General features: G+C 44.7%; 2 protein-coding genes across 12 annotated transcripts in view; one reads left to right on the top strand and one right to left on the bottom strand.

The window, feature by feature from the left end:
- Nucleotides 1-5,380, top strand: part of LOC109418245 (zinc finger and BTB domain-containing protein 24) — a 91,620-nt gene extending 86,240 nt beyond the window's left edge. For all 11 annotated transcript variants that reach the window (XM_062842137.1, XM_062842138.1, XM_062842128.1 and 8 more), the window contains 2 exons: nt 3,501-3,869; nt 3,926-5,380. In XM_062842137.1, coding sequence (XP_062698121.1) covers nt 3,501-3,869; nt 3,926-4,075 — 519 coding nt within the window. In that variant the 3' untranslated portion in view covers nt 4,076-5,380. The remainder of the gene's footprint in view (nt 1-3,500; nt 3,870-3,925) is intronic.
- LOC115257339 (uncharacterized) lies at nt 4,102-18,446 on the bottom strand. The gene is made up of 4 exons (XM_062857178.1): nt 15,813-18,446; nt 11,988-12,837; nt 10,414-11,908; nt 4,102-4,156 (listed from the first exon to the last, which is right to left on the bottom strand). The coding sequence occupies exons 1-4, from the start codon at nt 18,444-18,446 to the stop codon at nt 4,102-4,104; spliced, it is 5,034 nt and encodes a 1,677-aa protein (XP_062713162.1).
- Nucleotides 18,447-21,338: the final 2,892 nt, after the last annotated feature.

Here is a 21,338-nt window from a genome sequence, read left to right on the forward strand (position 1 = left end):
AGGAATTACTTCTAATGATCCCCCAGCAATTCCTTCTGGGAATCCTCTAGGAATTTCCAGAGGAGCTACGATAATTTTGAAAAATACTTGAGTAAGAAAAGAATTCCTAGCCAAAAATTTGAAATTCCTGCTAGAGATCTTAGAAGAACTTTTGAAGAAAGTCCTAGAAAGTTTTCAAACAGAACACTTGAAATTCTCAAATTTGCTAAGCAACTGCAAGGAACGATTCCCGAAAAAACTTCTGAAAGTTATTCTGGAAAATTTCCGTAAGAATACCGGGGGAACTTTTAGAAGAATTCCCAGAAAAAAATACGAACAAATTATCAGAGGATTTTTCCGAGGAGGGGCTACTGAAGGAATTTCGCGAGAAATTCCAAGTGGAATGGCTAGTGGAATTATCGGCGGAAATCTTGGAACAGTTCCCGCAGGAACACATAGAAAAAATCCCAGTGGAACTCCAAGAGTAATACCCATTAAAACACGTAGAAAATAAAATCCGTTGAATTACTAAAATTCCTTAATGAACTTCTAGAGGAATTTCCGGTGAAACTCTTAAAGGAAGTCTCGGAGGAACGTTTAGAGAAATTCGTCGAGGAATTTTCGGAGGAACTTCTAGAGGAAACTCCTGGAGGAACTGGTAAAGGAATTCCCGGAAAAACTTCTAGAGGAAATACGGTCGAACTCCTAGAGGAATTCTTGAAGGAATTCCGGAGATACTCCTTAAGGAATACCCAGAAAAACTCAAAGAGATATGCCCGGAGGAACTCCTTCAGAAATTCCGTGTGAAAATCCTACAGAAATCCTCAGAGGAACACCTGTGAAACTACTAAAAAAACTTCTAGAGCAACTCGTAGAGGAATTGTCGGAGGAATTTCTGGATGAAATGCCAGAAAAACTCCTAGAGGAATTCCAGAAAAAAAAAATTAAAGGAATTTCAGGAAAAACTTGTAGAGAAATTCCCGGAGATACTCCTAAATGAGTGTTTGGGAAAACTCCTTGAAGAATTCCCGAAATAATTCTGAGAAGAACACAGGAATTCTCGGAGGATCTCTGAGAGGAATTTCCTTAAGAACTTCCAGAGGAATTCATGGAATAACTCCTAGAGGAATCGTCGGGGGATTTCTTAGAGGAATGGCCGGAGGAACTCCAAAAAGAATTTTCGGTGGAAACTTTTGGTATATCCAGTGCAATATCTAGGAAATCTTTCTAGAGCAACCCGTAGAGGAATTGTCGGAGCAACCAAAGAAGTTCGTAAGGGAATTCCGGGAGGAACTCGTAGAGGAATCCCCGCAGGTTTTCCTAGAGGAATTCCCGGTTGAACACCTACTGAAATTCCCGAAAGAACTTCTAAAGGAAGCACTTAGAATAATCACAAGAAGAACTCCTACATGAATTACCGAAGGAACTCCCAGAGTAATTACCGGTGGAACTCCTTCAGGAATTCTCGGAGACAACTCCTGATATTTCCAGTTAAATTTCTACGAAAACTTCTAGAGCAACCGGTAGAGGAATAACCGGAGGAACTTCTTTAGAAATTCCCGGTGCAATTCCTAGAGGAATTTCCGAGGAAATTCGTAAAGGAATTCCCGGATGAACTTGTAGTGAAATTCCCAAGAGATTGGTAAAGGGATTTTCGGAAAAAAAAACTCTTAGAGGACTCGTAGAGGAATTCCCGGAGGTACCCCTAGAGGAATTTCCAGATGAACCCATAAAGGGATTCCCGGAAGAACTTTGGAGGAATTTTCGGAGGACGCGACCGAGGATGGAGAGTGGCAGCCACGAACCGTGTATTATGGAGAAATATTGTTGATTCAGTTTTATCTTGAATTTGATGTAATACTAAATAAATGAAATGAATCCTAGAGGAATTCTCGGACAAAACTCCTGGCATGCCTAATATAATTTCTAGCAAAAAAAAACTTCTAGAGCAACCCGTAGAGGAATTGCTTGGGGAACTCCTAGAACAGACCCGGTAAAACTTCAACAGGTGACATAATTAAATTAACTAATTATCGTTTTTTTTGCGGCTCACAGTAGAGCGGAAGTTTTACTTAATCCAAAAACTAGACTTTACAAATACTGGCATGAGTGAAAAATGAACAAATTGGAGTGGGATTTGCGAAAAAGTTACTCATCCTCTCACTAGACAGGCGCATTGCCAACTACACCACGAGAAAACCCGAAGATGTGGTGACTAAACTGAATTCAAGTTAAGCTCGAAATTCTGAGTTTATCTTTTCCACAGATCGCACTTCTTTCGGATGAATTAAATGTCCACTCACATAATGCATTGCAATTGGAGTGGGATTTGCGAAAAAGTTACTCATCCTCTCACTAGACAGGCGCATTGCCAACTACACCACGAGAAAACCCGAAGATGTGGTGACTAAACTGAATTCAAGTTAAGCTCGAAATTCTGAGTTTATCTTTTCCACAGATCGCACTTCTTTCGGATGAATTAAATGTCCACTCACATAATGCATCTACTGTATATGTAAAGCCTAGGCGAGAGCGCATTGTTTTTAGTATGTTGGAAGTCCACACACCTCTCATCGTACAAGTGTTCTCGAAGATATTCGTAAAGGAATTCCCGGAAAAACTTCTAGACGAATTCCCAGTGGAATTACTAGAGAAATTCCCGGAAGAACTCCTGAAGAATTTTCGAACGAATTTTTAGTGGAATCCTCGAAGGAAGCTTCTGGTATTTCCAGTGCAATTTATCAGAATTCGTAGAGGAATTCCCTTAGAAATTGATGAAGTAATTCCCGGAGGAACTCGTAGATTCCCGGATGAGCTCCTAAAGGAATTACCGGAAGAACTTTGAATTTTGTGTGTCCAACGGTGACTGCCGAAAAAATCGCGACCATGACGCCGCACACTACTATTTGTGGAAGCGGAGCTGGTGTGATGGTGTTAAAGCGCATGCCTTTCACGCCGAGGACCTGGGATCGCATCCCATTCCCGACAAACTCACGAAATGTGAGTTCTTCCTTCGGAAGGGAAGTAAAGCGTAGGTCCCGAGATGAACTAGCCTAGAGATAAAAATCTCGTTAATACAGATGAGAAAAAACACTATTTGTCTGTACTACACTCCCGATCAAAACTATGAAGCAATGCATGGATGCATATGAATTGGTGAGCTAGTTTTATGCTATTTTGACATTGTCGTTTTTTGTTCATCGATTCTCTCTTTGTGTTACTACAGAATGTATATTGAGTTTTCCAAAGATGTTTTGGTTGAAATACGGAGAAGACGACTAGATCTTGCTATAGAAACGATAGAAACAAAAAGAATAATGATTGATTTTGTTTTGAGCAAGTTATTAGCGATAGAGAGAGTCGACGAAGAGAAATCGACCAAGTCAGTTAGGCCCTAATGAAAAATCATTATCGTTTTTCTATTTACGATTTATTTAATTGTGCTGTTTCGAGGAGGCGAACCAGCCTGTGGCTGAAAGCCTCACTAATAAAGAAATAATAATAATAATGTGCTATTCCAGATCTGTGGGGACTGCGGGAAAGGCTTCTACCGCAAGGATCACCTCCGCAAACACATAAAATCTCACATGACCAAACGGTTAAAGGAAGAAATGGCAGCAACCAACGGGGGAGGTTCCACCAACTCCTCGAATCGCAACAGCAGTAGCAACAGCTCACCCACCAGCAGCAACAACAACCACCACTCGGACAATAGCGTATCGACGACTTCGGGTCCGACGCACGTTCCCCTTTCCCTGCCGGCAGGTATCCCACCCGGGTTGACAATAACTACCAGTACAAATAATTCCATGTCCAACCACCACAACCCGCCACCGCAGCCTTCGCCCCTAGCCCAGGGCATCTGTCTACCGCAGGGCGTTACGATACATGTAAGTTGTGGATTATGGGCTCAATGACATGGCATCTAACTATCAATCCCCTACAGGTTCCCACAGCCGACAACCAAACCCTGCCGGTGCAAATATCCCTACCTCAGTTGGTGGCCCAGCAGCAGACGGCATCGGACGGTACGACCAGTACGGTGCTGGTACCGGCATCGGAAGCTCTGCCCCAGCTTGCAAACGGTGCCCAATAGCAGTAGCATCAGCTGATGGTCGTCGGTTACTGAACATCATCGATCGAGCGACCGACCGTCAGCGTTAACAACACCAAATACCTAACGGAACACAAGAATAGAACCGGCGGCAGCTAGAGAGAGAGACAGGGGACCCCTATTCGCGCGAATACTCATTTTAAGCTAAAGCGTTTTTCTATTTAGGTATTTATAGATAGGACAATATTAACTTTTGCTCGATCCTGATGCAGCGTTGTGTTGAGGAAGAAGGCGAAGGATCGCGGCAGCATGCAGCAGCAAAGCCCAAAAGTCGTACGTGTAGGCCGGTTAGGCCGATCTTTGTTTTTGTTGTTGATTGAAGTAGGTACATCGCCCTGAACAGGACAATAATATGCCACGGAACCGGAAGAGAGAGTGGAAGCACAAATTTGTTTTGTGCGAATGTATGATTAGGTAGGTGGTCAAAATTTAGGAAAAGTTAGAACATGCGAATTTTTTTTTTGTGTTCGGACAAAGGCATAGGCGTAACCTGGGGAGGTCATATTCCACATAAATGTTCCTGATATTTTTTATCTTTTATGATACTCCATCTTAGTCGGGACTTCGATGTTATCATTTATGCAACAGTTTGCGAAAAAATTGATTCTCTTCAATGCTTACTGGTTGTTCGATAACTCATCAATGTTTTCAAGTTTAAAAACTTTAAAGTCTGTCCACTTAATTTTGATAATTTTAATATTGAAATTTTCTAATTGTCCAATCAATTAAACCAACATGTTAACGATTATATATCTCGTACGAGGAACGTGCGTCGTATGAAGATACAAAGAGTTTCAGAACATCCGTGATGTTCATGTGGCTAACATACCTCTATATGTGAACCAACAGTCAATCTGGGAAGTCCACTGTGAATCTCAAAGTTATTTCAATATCTTGTGAATGCATGAATGCGTTTATGATGTCGAGAAAGCATCATTCGATAAAAAGTCATCTATCTTGAGTATTTTATTTGGTATCAAGTGATGATAACATGCTTTTCGATGTCCTGTTGATCCATAGTCATAGTATATTTATATTTCCAGTGATTAACAGTTGGATTTGCCGGAAGCTCAAACACCGACATTGAGAAATTGAGAAGAAACGTCAAACTGCGATTAGTGTTTGCGGATGCCCCCATGAGGTAGTCTTGGGAGGGAGGCAGCCACGTTTGTAGAATTGTACTAACTTGACTTAATTCATAAATGTTCACAGATCTGATGATGGCTGAATGAAGTAGGCCGAAACGTTATACCAAAACGATTTGAAACGTTTTTTTTTTTCAACAATTCTGAAGGTTGCTGCCTGTTGCTGCAGAGAGCTCCAAACACCATTTGAACAGTTTCTGTAAAATATTTGCAGCAATTAATTTATCTCGCGTAATTTGGAACTTTGATTGGAAGAAGCTTTCCTGAAATAGGAGAAATGTTACAGATAAATATTAATGTTTTATATTTTCGTAAAAGACGTCTCCCTTCTGCAAACATGGTTACGCTTTTGGCCGGATCAGTTCCAAGTTCCATGGAAATTTTACAATGAGAACAGTGTTAAGAAATATGGATTTTTATTTCGACATCCTCAAACAGATGCTTCGGCCTATATTGTCCGACCATTAAAAAAAACCCTGAGTGAATGCCACGAGAGATGATCTGTGAAACAAAAAGACAAAACGTGCATTTGTTGGAACAGTTTATGTCCATGTTATTTAAAGTTTTACAACGTCTCGTCACTGAGCATGGTACGCGGACATAAACTAGAGCGGAAATCTTTATGTATACACACCTTTCTTCATAAGTTAAAATGTATGTATTTGTTGTTTCTTTGTTTTTAAAGTATATATATATATATATATCGTCGTAATATTTAAACTAAAAAAAAACTTTTACCCTCCACTATTTATTAGACCCGCGCTGTAAACGATCATAATTCACCGACCTGTTGTTATTGCTAGTTTTTTATCATCAATCACTATTTTAACCAGTAATTTAAATTATTTATTTGCATCGAACAAAATCCACCTGCTAGCTCAACTGTAAACAGCTGTAAAAGTATATGAACGGAAAACCATCTGTTTCAATTGTACGAAAAGTTTTTTTTTCGAATCGCCAGTTTGTTGAATCTTTTAGGAGTATATAAGTATAGAAACAATTGTGAGACCAACGACCATTATTTTTACGCAGCTGGAAGAAAAGCGCACGAACAAACATTCTCGAAACAAAAGGTGAATGAATGGAAAGAATCACGAACACCTTAAACGCAAACGAGTATACACAGCATTTCAACATCCAGGACAGAAATCAAAACTACTATAGGATAAAGACCAAAAACGAGCCGAAATCGCAGATATCAAAAGGCGGTTTCATCTCGACTGTTTTGAAATTCTGTACATATGGATTTATATTATTTTCTTTTCTACGGAAATCTCCCGAACCCATTGTTGAAACGCGTAACAACTAGACATAGAAAATACAAAATTCTATTTTTGATAACATCGCGTGAGGGTTTATTGGATGACAAAATTCCCTGATTATGCTTCACTCTGTCTTGTAACAAGTGTTAATTTGTCTTAATGCAGTCCTAGGCTACTTAAAGGACTCTGATCTGCTACACTCAAATTCACTTAAATCTTGATAAATTTCGAGGAGGAATTACAAACAAACTGGATAGTTCACCCGAAACCCTTAAGGGGCTGTCCATAAACCACGTGGTCATGGGAGGGGGGGGGGGGTTCGGCCAATGAGCATTTTGTATGGACAAATAAAAAAAATTGTATGGACAAATGACCACGCGGGGGGGGGGTTCCCAAAAAAATGACCACGTGGTTTATGGACAGCCCCTAAGCAGTGTTGCACATCGTCCATCGTTGCTTTGATCAGTCTGGTCAGTTTCCCGTCAGAGAGCCATTCCCGTTCCTAATATCTTAACAACTGTTTTGTTGGTTTTGAGCTGGTAAATGACATCCTTAACTTCCCTCAACGTGGGAGTTAGATCAATTCGGTCCTCTACTGCACTGATAGTCGTTTTCTCCGTTGCCTTGGTTTCCTGTGCCTACACTCTCTACGCCATTCAGGTGCTCATCGAAGTGCTGCTTCCACCTTTCAATCACCTTACGTCCGTCCGTCAAGATACTCCCGTGCTTCTACTTGGCTAACGTTCCAAGTTGAACAAATTTACTTTCAGTCCTGCCATTTTCGCTATCCAACTTTATCACCTTGTCGTTATCGCGATAATTATCAGGAGGCAAATAACAAAAATTGTGCCGCCAACGGGATTCGAACCTAGACCCTCCACAAAAATGTTTTTTAGCGCGCACCATAACCACGCGACCACACAAGCTGCTCGAAAGGAGAAAGAAATTTGATTCATAAAAGCTACCTTTGGTGGTGACGGCCTTGGCAAACGGAAAGGCGAACAAAGCGCAGAGAGCAAACCAGTCGGCTTTTCATTGCTGGTGATGATCAATTTTCGGCGCTGCGGGACAAGCGAGAACACATTCTCTGGAGAAAATCTGGTCTGAATTTATCGCACGTCTTTTTTCGCCGATAATGCGTGTGAGATTAATTTCTATGATCGCGATCGTGATCGATAGTTTCATTCCCTACTCTGCCCCCACTCGCATAACAGTCCCATTTGCAAAAAGTAGGAATTGAGAAAACAGCGTTTGAAGTTTGACGACTCGTTCCCATACAAAACTATTAAAAATCGTCATAAGTTGAAAAATATTTGGATCATCTCGAAACTTTCACAGATTGCTTTGCACCTGAATACATAACTGTGAAAAATATTAGGATCACTAAAAAAATTTTCAGTTTTGTGTTATAAGATACAAAAATTCATGATGGGACTGTTATGCGGGTACTTTCAATATGGGACGCTCATGATTTGGTATTTTTTTCGCACATTGACATAAAAATCCGCAATTTTTATTAAGGATTTTGAAAGTACGTTGAAAATGATGATGATTCCTTACGTTAACTCAAAAGTGATGAAAAGTCAAATGGGACTGATATGCGAGTGGGGGCAGTACTGGTCTGCCGAATCGGTCAATAGCTGTCGGGACGTGTCTTTCACGGGCATCGCAGCATTCATTTTAGTCCCACTAAGGCGACGTCAGATATCGTAGAGGAGCATTCACCACGTGGAGAGTTGCCTTCACAGCTCGCTCACGACTTTGGTATACGTTTGCGACCCCAATGTTATTCGACAAACTTTCAGATAAAACTACAAGGTTAAATTCATCCATACATTGTTTTTCGATAGCATGCTTCGGAACTGAGATAATAGCAAATGAATGTAAATCTTTGCAAATGAATGGTCGCACCCTTGGGTTAAATAATGAGATGACGGAAATTTTTAATTCATTCGCTAAATAAGATTGCTCTGCACGGGCAGCAATCATTTCCTCACTGGAAATATCCTTATTTTCCATTAAATTATTTTTTGCCAATCTCGTCATCCGTGCGAGTCGCATCATTTTTACAAAAAGGGATTGCGGTGCTGAGGAAATTTGCAGATGTAAACAAACCCGTTTATCATTCTAGCCAGGCCCCTGACACGGCCTATATGATTCTAGCGCATTAAATTCGCAAAGATCGTCCAATCAGCCTTTGTCAATCAAGCAATTAGGATATGATCCAGCATATTCAAGCGGCAAATTATTCCAAAATTAGTTTCAAACGAGTTTGAACACCGGGTGTCCAAAATATATACTGAAGAGGGTCCAAAATATATTGGGGTGTCCAAAACAGTGAAAACTGATGCTTCAACAATCAGTTATGTTCATCTAATTTTCAGCCAGAAATGACCTTGTGGGTATTTTTAATGGACAGTGAAGGCTTTTACGAACATACTAACATCATCATTATGCGTAAATGCCCTCTGAATCTGTTTGATTTTGACTCAAATTCAAATTATTGTCCTCAAGGGGTCCAAAATTCAACCGTTACCCTATTATCTCTGATCCACTGCTTTCTCCGGGCGCGTAACTCACCCAAATTATTCTCGCCGGTGGCGATGAAGGCATTCTTGATGGCGCTCCGTTGATCTTCTGCGTTTCCACCTTTTGGTATATCCGCAGCACGATTCTCTAGCTCCTCGGCGAAGGATCTGTGAGCAACACTTCGAAAACAGATTTACTCTCGCTATATCCTTCTTGCCCCTAGGATCATGAAAGGTTTCAAATCCGTGTTATGATACTTACCTTACCGGTCAGGCTAAGGCCGGGGTGGCCTCTGCTGTACATAGTAGCCGCCTCCATTCCACTCGGTCCGTGGTTGTTTCTCTCCAGTTCCGCACTCTGCGTAGGGTCCGCAGATCGTCCTCCACTTGGTCGACCCACCTAGCTCGCTGCGCTCCACGTCTTCTTGTACCGGTCGGATGACTCTCGAGAACCATTTTAGTCGGTTTGCTATCCGACATCCTGATGACGTGACTCGCCCACCGTAGCCTCCCGATTTTCGCGGTATGGACGATGGTTGGTTCTCCCAGCAGCTAATGCAGCTCGTGGTTCATTCGCCTTCTCCAAGTCCCGTCTTCCATCTGCACTCCACCGTAGATGGTACGCAACACCTTCCGTTCGAAAACTCCAAGGGCGCGTTGGTCCTCTGCACGTAGGGTCCATGTTTCGTGCCCATAGAGGACGACCGGTCTAATCAACGTTTTGTAGATGGTTAACTTCGTGTTACGGCGAACTTTATTCGATCGTAGAGTTCTGCGGAGTCCAAAGTAGGCACGATTTCCTGCCACAATGCGCCTCTGAATTTCTCTGCTGGTGTCGTTGTCGTCGGTCACCAGTGAGCCCAAGTACACGAATTCTTCAACCGTCTCGATTTCATCACCGTCGATATGAATTCGGGGTGGCGGGCGCGGTGATTCCTCCCTGGAGCCCTTTGCCATCATGTACTTTGTCTTCGACACATTAATGACTAATCCGATTCGCCTGGCTTCACTCTTTAGTCGGGTGTACGTTTCCGCCATCGTCTCAAATTTACGAGCAATAATATCAATATCATCGGCGACACCAAGCAGCTGAACGGACTTCGTGAAAATCGTCCCACTCGTGTTTATCCCCGCTCTTCTTATTACACCCTCCAAAGCAATGTTGAACAGCAAGCACGAAAGACCATCACCTTGCCGTAACCCTCTGTGAGATTCGAAGGGACTCGAGAGTGTCCCTGATACTCGAACTACGCACATCACTCGATCCATCGTCGCCTTGATCAACCGTATCAGTTTATCCGGGAATCCGTATTCGTGCATAATCTGCCATAGCTGTTCTCGGTCGATGGTATCATACGCCGATTTGAAATCGATGAACAACGCACAACGCCGTTCGGAGCACCAAGTCCGTAGCGTGTCGGTCGCGCAGCATTGCACCAAGTGCAGTTTTGACGGAGCGGACTAATCGCTCCCAGCATCCCCCGAAGTGTGGAGCACCAGGTGGTATAAACTTCCACTGCACACCTTTTACGCTCAGCGTCTCCTCGATCTGCGGCTGGTCCAGTGACTTCACGAGTGATTTCAGTTCTTGATCGGCACCGGTAAAGTTCGTCCCGTTGTCAGTCATGATGCACTGCGGCAGTCCACGGATAGCCATGAAACAGCGTAATGCCATTATGCAGCTGTTTGTATCGAGCGATGGCACTACCTCCAGATGTACTGCTCTCGACGTCATACAGGTGAACAAGACAACCCATCTTTTCTCAATGCGCCGGCCGATCTTCACAAACAGCGGCCCGAAGTAGTCGATGCCAGTACAGGTGAAGGGATACACGAAAGGGGTTGTCCGCTCCGGCGGCAGCATTCCCATCTGCGGAACGGTTGGCTTGGCTCGCAGTTCTCGACACTTAACACAGGACATCGTGTACTTCTTTACCTGCGAGCGGATCTTCAGAATACGGTAGCGTTCCTTTACATTATTGATGACGGTTTCCAGACCTTGATGTGCGTTGGCTATGTGGTACATCCGGATCAGCAGTGTACAGAACGGGTGTCCATCTGGGAGAATCACTGGATTGTTCACTTCGAACGGCTTGCTGTCGTCTTGGGCACGACCTCGCATCCGAATGATTCCATCGTGGAGAAACGGGGAGTATGTTTTCAGACGACTGCTACTTTTCACGTAACCTGACATCTTCAAGCTACGCAGCTCGGATTCGAAGGTCTCCGATTGTACCTTCCTGTACCACGCTTTTCTTGCTTCATCCATGTCACGAACATTGATCGTCAACCGATCAGGCTTTTCTCGTTTTGGCAAAACTAACAGTTTTCTCATTTTCAGGTAGTACGCAGTTGACCTGATCAGCCGGTTGAAATCCGAGAACCTGGAAATGTCGGGTAGATCGATCAACTTTTCTTTGAACGCCGCACAGCACAGCGGTCCGGCAACATCTTTGACAGCTATTTCGGAGTGGAAGCTCGCGAACTCTGCGGAGGACATTTCCAACGGTTCGTCGACCGGCCAGGTAGAGCTATCCCGGTAGAGGAAGTCTGGGCCACGCAGCCATTCCTGCATGCTGCCAATCTTCGAGCACTTCGTTGCCAAATCCGCCACGTTGAGCTGCGACGGAACCCAGTGCCAGAACTGCACTCCGTGACCATTCTCCTTAATCTTCATTACGCGAGCGCCGACATAGGCCGTCAGCTTCTGATCCGACTTCAACCAACACAAACAGATCTTCGAATCGGTCCAGAAGTACAGCCGGGTAATGTCGATCATGATCTCCGTTTGAAGAACGCTTATCATCTGGCTTGCCAGGACGCATCCTTGTAGCTCTAGTCGCGGCACAGTCTGCGACTTCAGGGGTGCTACTCTTGACTCTGGTGTACGCGAAGTCAACATGTGATCTTTCCTTTCGGCGGTGGACCATGTAGATCACGCAGGCATAAGCCTTGTCACTCGCGTCGCAGAAAGCGTGTAGTTCAACATCACTGAAGGATGGCACCGCCGGATGGTAGTACCGCGGTATTCGAATTTCTCCCAGTCTTGCAGTTTCGTTCAGCCATTCCATCCATCTCGGCACCAGACCATCAGGAATCTCATCGTCCCATCCCGACTGCAGTCGCCACAGCTCTTGAAAAATGATCTTCAGCTGAATCGTGATCGGACTGAGCAAGCATAGTGGATCGAAGATACCCATCATGAATTTCAGCAGTTGCCGCTTCGTGGGCACGACTTCAGCTGTCCGGAATCGATGATCCAGTTTTGGGAAGTCTAGCGGGAAGACGAATTCGTCGGACTGCAGGTCCCACTCGATTCCGAGGACACGAACGTCGCTTTCCTTGTCCGCGACGATTTCCGGATCGAGGGATGCCAATACGGCACGGGAGTTCGACGAGAACTTCACTAGCTTGAATCCGCCTTGATCGTGCACCTTAATGACACGCTGAACCAGTTCGATGGCTTCTTGTTCAGTGTCCGCGCAGTCGAAGTAGTCGTCGACATAGTGCTGCTTCACGACAGCTCGCTCGACGCCGGGGTGCTTTTCTTCTAGCTCCTTCGCATTGAAGTTCTTGATGAACTGTGCCATCGACGGGGACGACACTGTGCCGAATATCATCACCTGCATAACGTACTCGTTAGGAGGGTCCGTGCGATTCATGCCACGCCAAAGAAATCGCTGGGAGTCCTGATCTTCTCTGCGGATGAGGACTTGATGGAACATTTCCCGTATGTCCGCAACGAAGGCAATCTTCTTCATTCGGGCCCGTATCAGGACCGCGATCAGCGGAGGGAAGAAATCCGGACCCTTCAGTAGCAGATGGGGATTTTTTTTTATTACCGAACAGGTTTGGGCCGAAGGGTCTCCGATTTCAATGAAAATTTCACCAGAGCTAGAGGTCGTGGATATATGATCAAATTTGGAATTCAAAAAAATCATAGTGGACTATTTTCCCGAAAAACGCTAGATGAAATTTCACAATTTTCCAAAATTTTTCAAAATACCCCAAACTTCAAAAAATCATATCTCAAAAACTATGCATCGTAGAACAAACTTTTTTTAGTAAAATCGACGTCAAATTACCTCAGCAATCCGATAAAAATACACTGAGAAAAAAGTTTCTCAGAAAATTTTTCACCATAGAGAAAAAACGTCTAAAAATGCTGATAAAAGTACCGTCTGTATCATAGATTATTTTGAACAAAATTTTTCCTAGCGCAAAAATTAATGTTCTTCATTTCGTTCCTTGACGCTAAAATGGAATCTCTTACCGTTTTAGAGATATAGCCAAAAAACCAACGGCCAGTCGCTATATTTTCATAGGAAGCCATCAACAAAAGCGGCCGTTCACTTGTTGCAACATGTTTGCTTTGCGGCGAGCAAATGACATACGCTAATTGTAACGTAATTTTGACACTAGCGTGAATCGGAGTGCACTGATAGCACATATATGGCACTTTAGTGCCTTTTAAATGCAACAACTTATCAAATTTTGAAATTAATGGATTTGTAACTAGAAAGCGTTGCAAATAACAAGTTTACAACGAGCAAACGCATATTTCACCGTATTTTTTTTTTCAATCAAAGCAATCATATGCCGTTAGAGATGAGTGGATATCAGGTAACTATAACGTCTCTTTACACATGTAAAGCTTTGTTTTGTTTTTAAAGAGTTTTTGTTGCTTAAATGATCATTGGTATGTGGATTCTTCTATACACCATAAAGAGACATTTTCCACTCAACATTTAATAAATAGCATGGTCTGTGCATAATGTGTTTGTATAATGTCACATTATTAATGTATTTTAGAAAAAAAACACTAATTTAAAACTTAACGGAACTTATATACCATGGATGAGAGGAACAAACATGTACTCTCTGGAGCGGATCTGGTGTGATGGTTACAGCTCGTGACTGTCACGCCGAGGACCTGGGATCGAATCCCACTCCCGACATACGAAGGGAAGTAAAGTGTGGGTCCCGAGATGAACTAGCCTATGGCTAAAAATCTCGTTAATACAGATAATAAAATAAACATGTACTAATTAGTACGGGCAGCAAATTAAATTTTACCATGCATACAACTTCTTAACGCGCTAATAAAACATGGTTGCTTCAAACCAAGCTTTTCCTGTTCTAAGAAGCGACACAATTCCAACAGTGATGATAATAATATTCAGCAATGGTTAGCAAAGATTAATACCGAGCTCTGTATAGAGCTACTGAGTTGACAACAGTTGAGACAGCACGCTGGAGGATCGATCATTACCGTTAAAGTAAGTTTTGACATTGATTAATAGAAAAAACACTGAAATGTAAGATCAATCAATTCATCACTTTTTTCTAACTAACAATTTGTTGTCAAAAAGACTTAATCAGTTTTCAGAACGAGCATGGCAAACCCATACTTACTACCCATAATATATTCGTATCAACCAATAAGTCGGTGCACGGTTCGAATGATTAAAATATTGTCTAAAATTGTTTAATGCTCTAAGATGTCAAGTAAATGTTTAATTTCAAGAAATCCTCTAACGTCCTCATTTTCATTCACAGCCTGTGTATTTACGAAGCTTCATGGGTCAATATTGGATCCTTAACTATCTATAGCTTTTGAAAATTTCTAGAATGCTTTCGTTATTTCTGAACGAAGCAAAAGAATTATAATCAAAAAATACTACACAGCTATGCATTTTTGTTACTTACACAGTTAAAAATGTAATATCATTTAACCTGTAACAAAAGGACCTCGTCGCATCGCACACATTTTTCCATCAGTTTATAAATTTACAGCTTGCTCTCAGTATGAAGCTTGCGTTCAACATTCCATACAAGAAATTGTTTGATGTAAAATTAAGTTAAATAAGATAGAAATTCGTATGCAATTTTTTTTTTCGTTAGGTATAATTTCAAATTTTTTGCTGAGTAGTAACCATTCTCCGTTAATAGTTTTCTTTGTTTTCATTGTTTCCTTAAATTGAAATGGAAAACATATAGGGCATGAGTGCTATAAGTAATTTTACGCTCACCGGTGGCATTGGCTCGTTGTTAACTTGTTATTTGAAACACATTTTAGTCAGAAACCCGATCATTGCAAAACATGACTATTTAATGCATTCAAAAGGCACTCAAGTGCTATATATGTGCTGTCAGTGCACTCCGATGCACGTTAGTGTCAAAGTTACGTTACAATTAGCGTATGTCATTTGCTCGTTGCAAGGTGAACGGCCGTTGTTGTAGATGGCTTCCTATGAAAATATAGCGACTGGCCGTTGGTTTTTTGGCTATATCTCTAAAACGGTAAGAGATTCCATTTTGGCGTCAAAGAACGAAATGAAGAACATTAATTTTTGCGCTAGGAAAAATTTTGTTAAAAATAATCTATGATACAGACGGTACTTTTATCAGCATTTCTAGACGTTTTTTCTCTATGGTAAAAAATTTTCTGAGAAACTTTTTTCTCAGTGTATTTTTATCCGATTGCTGAGGTAATTTGGCGTCGATTTCACTAAAAAAAGTTTGTTCTACGATGCATAGTTTTTAAGATACGATTAATTGAATTTTGGGATGTTTTACAAAATTTTGAAAAATCGTGAAATTTCATCTAGTGATTCCCGGAAAAATAGTCGACTATGATTTTTTTGAATTCCATATATGGCCATATATCCACGACCTCTAGCTCTGGTGAAATTTTCATTGAAATCGGAGACCCTTCGGCCCAAAGTGTTCGATAATAAAAAAAAATCCCCAGATCGTTCAGGGAAAAACCGTGCGATTTTGCCTTGGCGTCCATCACCAAGCGGAACTTCTCATCAGTCGCCACGCTGAAATGCGGCAGGTACCAGGTGTTCGGAGTTCCAGCAAGCTCACCAGGTTCCAATTCCCTGGCGTATCCTTTGTCGACGTAGTCCTGGATCTTCTTGCAGTATCGATCAGCGAAATCAGGATTCGAGTCCATCTTCTTTTCCATGATCTGGAGACGTCGTAGGGCTTGAGGCTTGCTATCCGGGAAGACGAAGTTGTTGTACCTGTATATCTGGCCAACCTCGAAACGATCACCACGCCGTGTAATGGTACGGTGCATGATGTCCAGTGCTCGTTGATCTTCGTCGGCTATTTTCACCGACTGGCCAGAGATCCCGAAATCTTCAACCTTGTACATCTGTTTCACCAGATCTGTAAGCTCGATGTCGTCGTCTTCGGAGCACAGGAACGCATGATGGTTGCTCGATCCGGCGCCGGCTGGGTCCACTACTCCATGGATTGTCCATCCAAGGTGGCATCGAGTCAGCTGCAAACCATCCAATGAGCATTGCACCGTCTTCAGAGGCACAATCAGACCTGCGTTGTTCGATCCAATCAGCATACAGGGACAGGCATCTTGGATCGCAGCCAGCTTCTCTTCATCGAGCATGGGGTACAGCTGCTTTACTCTCGCCATGTCAAACTTCACCGCCGGCAGGGCGATGTTTGTCACCGTCTGGATATTGTTCACGTCGTACCACTTCGCTTGATCGGAAGGTCCAGAAATTCGGAACGAGAGCATCATCGACTGTTCCTCTTTGTGTAGGATCCCATTTGTCCAGCGGTAGGTCACAGGAGCAATCGGTCCCCGCAATCCGAGACTCTCTGCCACAGCTGCATCCATCATCGAGAGAGACGAACCTTCATCGAAAAGCGCAAATACTTCAGCGACGCCTTGTGGACCACGAATCTTAACCTTTCCAACTCGGAGCAGTGTGTTCATGTTCTTGCCGTTGAAGTTGCAGACATTATCGTCACCACTCGCCGCGTCCGTACGGCTGATCCTCGAGTTCCTTGCAGGTTCGTCGGTGTGGACCAGTTCATGGTGGTTCTTCTTGCAGATGGAACACTTCTTGTCGGACTTGCAGTTCCTCCTCGCATGGTCGAACTTCAGGCAGATGTAGCAGACCTTGCAGGAGTTAGCAGCAGATCGACGTTGGGTAACCGACAGTTTCCGGAACTGCTCGCACTTCTCCAGGCCAGAGTGAGAGCTTGCGGAGCACAGAGGACACTTCATCGCTACCACTTCGTCGCGACTGTTGACGTTCAGGACTGTTGGCTTCGGCTTCGGCTGGTAGCTGGGCTTTTTGACGCTGTATACAGGGTTGAGACTCGCGAGCTGGTTGTCCATATCATCCTCCAACCAACGAGAGAAAGTGTCGAACTCGATTACAGCGCCTTCTTTCAACAGAGCGGCCTTATGCCGAACCCACATCTGTTTGCTGAAAGCAGGCAGTTTTTCAGCCAGGTGCGATATGAGTTCGGGATTCATCAGGTAGTTATCCGCCCTCGCGTTGGTCATCGCCACCTTGGTACCAATTACCGCATTGTAAAAGGCACGGAAGGACTCGATGTTTCCCTCTTTTACGGTCTCCAGGTTTCTCAGCGCCTCCAGTCGGTTCGCCACCACCCATTCAGTGCGGCCGAAGTTCGACTTCAACATTCGCATAATCTGCCCCACGTTGTCAGGCGATGATAGCAGCGACTCTACAGTTCTTCGCGCTTTTCCCTGCAGCGCTTTGTTCAGTCGTCGAAGATTGTCACGGTCCGACAGCTGAAACTCTTCGGTGGATGTTCTGAAGTCGTTTTCAAAAACGGTCCACTCCATGATGTCGCCGGAAAAGGGAGGCAAGTCTCGCATGTTCCTACTTTGTAGTGCTCTGAAAGCTTGCGAAAGAACCTCATTTACAGCGGGTTCTTGTACCGACGCACTCCGCACGTCGTATGCTGGCGCGTTCCGCACGACGGGGGCCGGTGCATTCCATGCACCCTGGTTCACAGCTCTCTGCACGCCTGGAGCCGACGCATTCCATGTGCCGGGAGGCGGCGCATTCCAGACGTCGGGGGGCGACGCATTCCCTGCATCGCGATTTTGTAGGAACGGACGATCTATATAGTGGGACGATTCATGCACGTTGGTTGGTCTGACCTTATCGGATTCGGTAAGCCAATCTGCAACGCGCTTCGAGACGGCGGTGTAGGTACTCGATCTGCTCGATGTACCCGATCGGTGACTTGAGTCAGATTGCAGCTCGATCTTCCTCAAATCGCGTTCTCGCTGCCGCTTCAGGAACTCCGCTTTCCGCTGCTCGGTCTTCAGTGCCAGGTCGTGTTGAATCTGCAGTTCAGCAAGCTGCTTCTCAGCCACGATCCTGTCCCGCTCGATGGAAGCTCGCAGTTCAGCCTCCTCATTCTGCTCTTCCAGGTCCAAGAGCTTGATTTGACTGTCAGTCCTGCTGCTTCGCGATGTTCGAGTTCTCGTTGACTTCGCAGGTTCTCTCGATGCACCAGAGGCGACAGATTTGTTCTCCGGAATCGCGTCCGGTTGAGCAGTATCGTTTTCCCCCACGTGGGGATTCACATTCGAGACGTTGGGTGGAGTACGAAGCATGTTGCTTGGCTTAGGAATACTAACTATGTAATTATCTAAATACTTAGGAACTAAACCTTTATTTATTCTAGCAGACCGTCGTACCTGCTGTTCCATATAAACCGGTCATGGGCAGTCGAAGGACCAAATGTTCCAGTAGGTTCGCTGGCAATCGAAAACCGTCAGAGGGCTCACCTGCGGGACGGAAGAAGGACCAAATGTTCCAGTAGGTTCGCTGGCAATCGAAAACAGTCAGAGGGCTCACCTGCGGGACGGAAGAAGGACCAAATGTTCCAGTAGGTTCGCTGGCAATCGAAAACCGTCAGAGGGCTCACCTGCGGGACGGAAGAAGGACCAAATGTTCCAGTAGGTTCGCTGGCAATCGAAAACCGTCAGAGGGCTCACCTGCGGGACGGACGTTTGGCTTCTGGGCAGCGTGTTGGGGGGGAAGCACCAGGTTCGGCTTCGGCTCAGGTTTCAACTCACTTGCACCACAGTCACATCACCAAAACTACTGTACAGGGGTTCGTTTCTCGACGATTGACTACTAAAGCACTTATTTGGAATCTTTTACCAATTTATTTAAAAACCTATTTTATATATCAACCATTTACAAGTTAATTTTATATTCTAAACTTCGACAATGTGCGTCCTGTACGCACGAGAAAATTTTCACTTCTCCCCTGCAAATTCAAATTTGAACCTCGCTTGCTGCGATGCGGTTCGTTAGTTGCTAAGGCAACCCGTTCGCGTAGTCGCGACGGTTGGGCCGACGACGGGCGTCGGCAGTGCCCGAGCAAAAATGTTTGTGTCGCGTCTAATGTTCGCAACAGTGGGCACGTTGTATTCGCGGCATTTCTGCAACACCTGGCGGATGTGCGAACATCTGGTCCGTTGTAGCGCGTTCACCCATAAATCCAGCCTGGTATTGCCCCACGAACTCTCTTGCAATCGGTGATAGACGGCGGCATAAAATTTGAGAGAGTATCTTGTAGGCAGCGCTCAGAAGTGTGATCGCGCGGTAGTTCCCGCAATCCAACTTGTCGCCCTTTTTGTAGATGGGACACACGATACCTTCCATCCATTCCTCCGGTAATACTTCCTCCTCCCAAATCTTGGTAATGACCCAGTGTAGTGCTCTCACCAGTGCTTTTCCACCGTATTTTAGAAGCTCGCTTGGTAGTTGATCTGCTCCAGCGGCTTTGTTGTTTTTCAACCGGCCAACCTCCACCTCAATCTCTTGAAGGTCAGGGGCCGGAAGTCTTTCGTCCTGTGGACATACTCCTAGATCTGTTACCACGCCACCTTCGGTACTTGCAACGTCGCCATTGAGGTGCTCATCGTAATGCCGCCACCTCTCGACCACCTCACGCTCGCTCGTTAGAATATTCCCGTGATTATCTCGGCACATGTCGGCTTGTGGCACAAAGCCTCTGCGCGAGCGGTTCAGCTTCTCGTAGAACTTTCGTGTGTCCTTAGCGCGGTACAGCTCTTCCATCGCTTCGCGATCTCGTTCTTCCTGCTGGCGCTTCTTCATCCGGAAGACTGAGTTCTGCCTGTTCCGCGCCTGTTTGTAACGAGCCTCATTCGCTCTCGTACGGTGTTGCAGCATTCACGCCCATGCTGCATTCTTCTCGTTTTTTAGCTGTTCACATTCGCCGTCGTACCAGTCGTTTCTGTGATTCGGAGTCGCGAAGCCTAGTGCTGTAGCCGAGGTACTACCTATGGCGGATCGGATGTCCCTCCAGCCATCTTCAAGTGTAGCTGCGCCAAGCTGCTCTTCCGTTGGTAGGGCCACTGCTAACTGCTGCGCGTAGTCTTGAGCCACTTCTACGTTACGAAGTTGCTCGATGTTGAGCCGCGGCGTTCGACTTCGACGCGTGGTGATAACTGTCGAAAGTTTTAAGCGCATGCATACAGCAACTAAGTAGTGATCCGAATCTATATTCGCACTGCGGTATGTGCGGACGTTGGTTATATCTGAGAAGAATTTACCGTCGATTAGAACGTGGTCGATTTGGTTTTCTGTTTGATGGTCGGGTGATCTCCAGGTGGCTTTGTGGATATCTTTGCGGGGGAAGAAGGTGCTTCGGACTACCATACCACGGGAGGCAAAAGTTTACGCATCGCTGGCCGTTATCATTCGATACGGCGTGCAGGCTGTTTCGCCCGATTACCGGTCTGTACATTTCCTCCCTTCCTACCTGCGCGTTCATGTCGCCGACAACGATTTTCACGCGGTGAGCAACCATCGTATGTTTGCTCTAACTGCGCATAGAACGCTTCTTTCTCGTCATCGGGTCTCCCTTCGTGTGGGCAGTGGACGTTGATGATGCTGTAGTTTAAGACCGATTGTATCGAGTCGTATTTTCTCCTATGTTATTCGCAATGGGGATTTTTACGGGTGGCTTATTGGGCCTACGCCAACACTCCTGTCTCGCCGGAGGGCCATCGTGCCAGTTCTGTTTAACGTCCCAACCAACACTGGGACGACCACGCTGATGGGGCTACCACCAAATATACTATATTAATATATTATATTTGCTACCACCTTGGATCTAGCTGGGCGTGGTGCAGCGTTTCTTACTCAGCCGCTGGATGCCAGAACAGACGCTGTTTGAGCCGCACCTCCTTGGTGAACAGACACTCGGATCGTACCTCCTCAATCTAGCTGAAGTCAGAAGGACAACAGTGCCCAGGCTGCACTACCAGCTAAGCACACAACTCTTAGCTGGCGGTCTTTGTCATCGCTTGACCCGTGGAAGCATGAGGTAGGAACTTGTGAGGACCAGAGCTATATTGGACGCTCTCCTTATCGACTCACCATTTTGCAGCCCGTGTTATGATTCTGGCCACAATTATCCTCTTAGGTGCTGTCCATAAACTACGTAGACTTTTTTTCGGCCATCTTAG

This window comes from Aedes albopictus, chromosome 3 (assembly GCF_035046485.1).
Source record: "Aedes albopictus strain Foshan chromosome 3, AalbF5, whole genome shotgun sequence".
In the NCBI taxonomy this organism is placed as follows: Eukaryota; Metazoa; Arthropoda; class Insecta; order Diptera; family Culicidae; genus Aedes; species Aedes albopictus.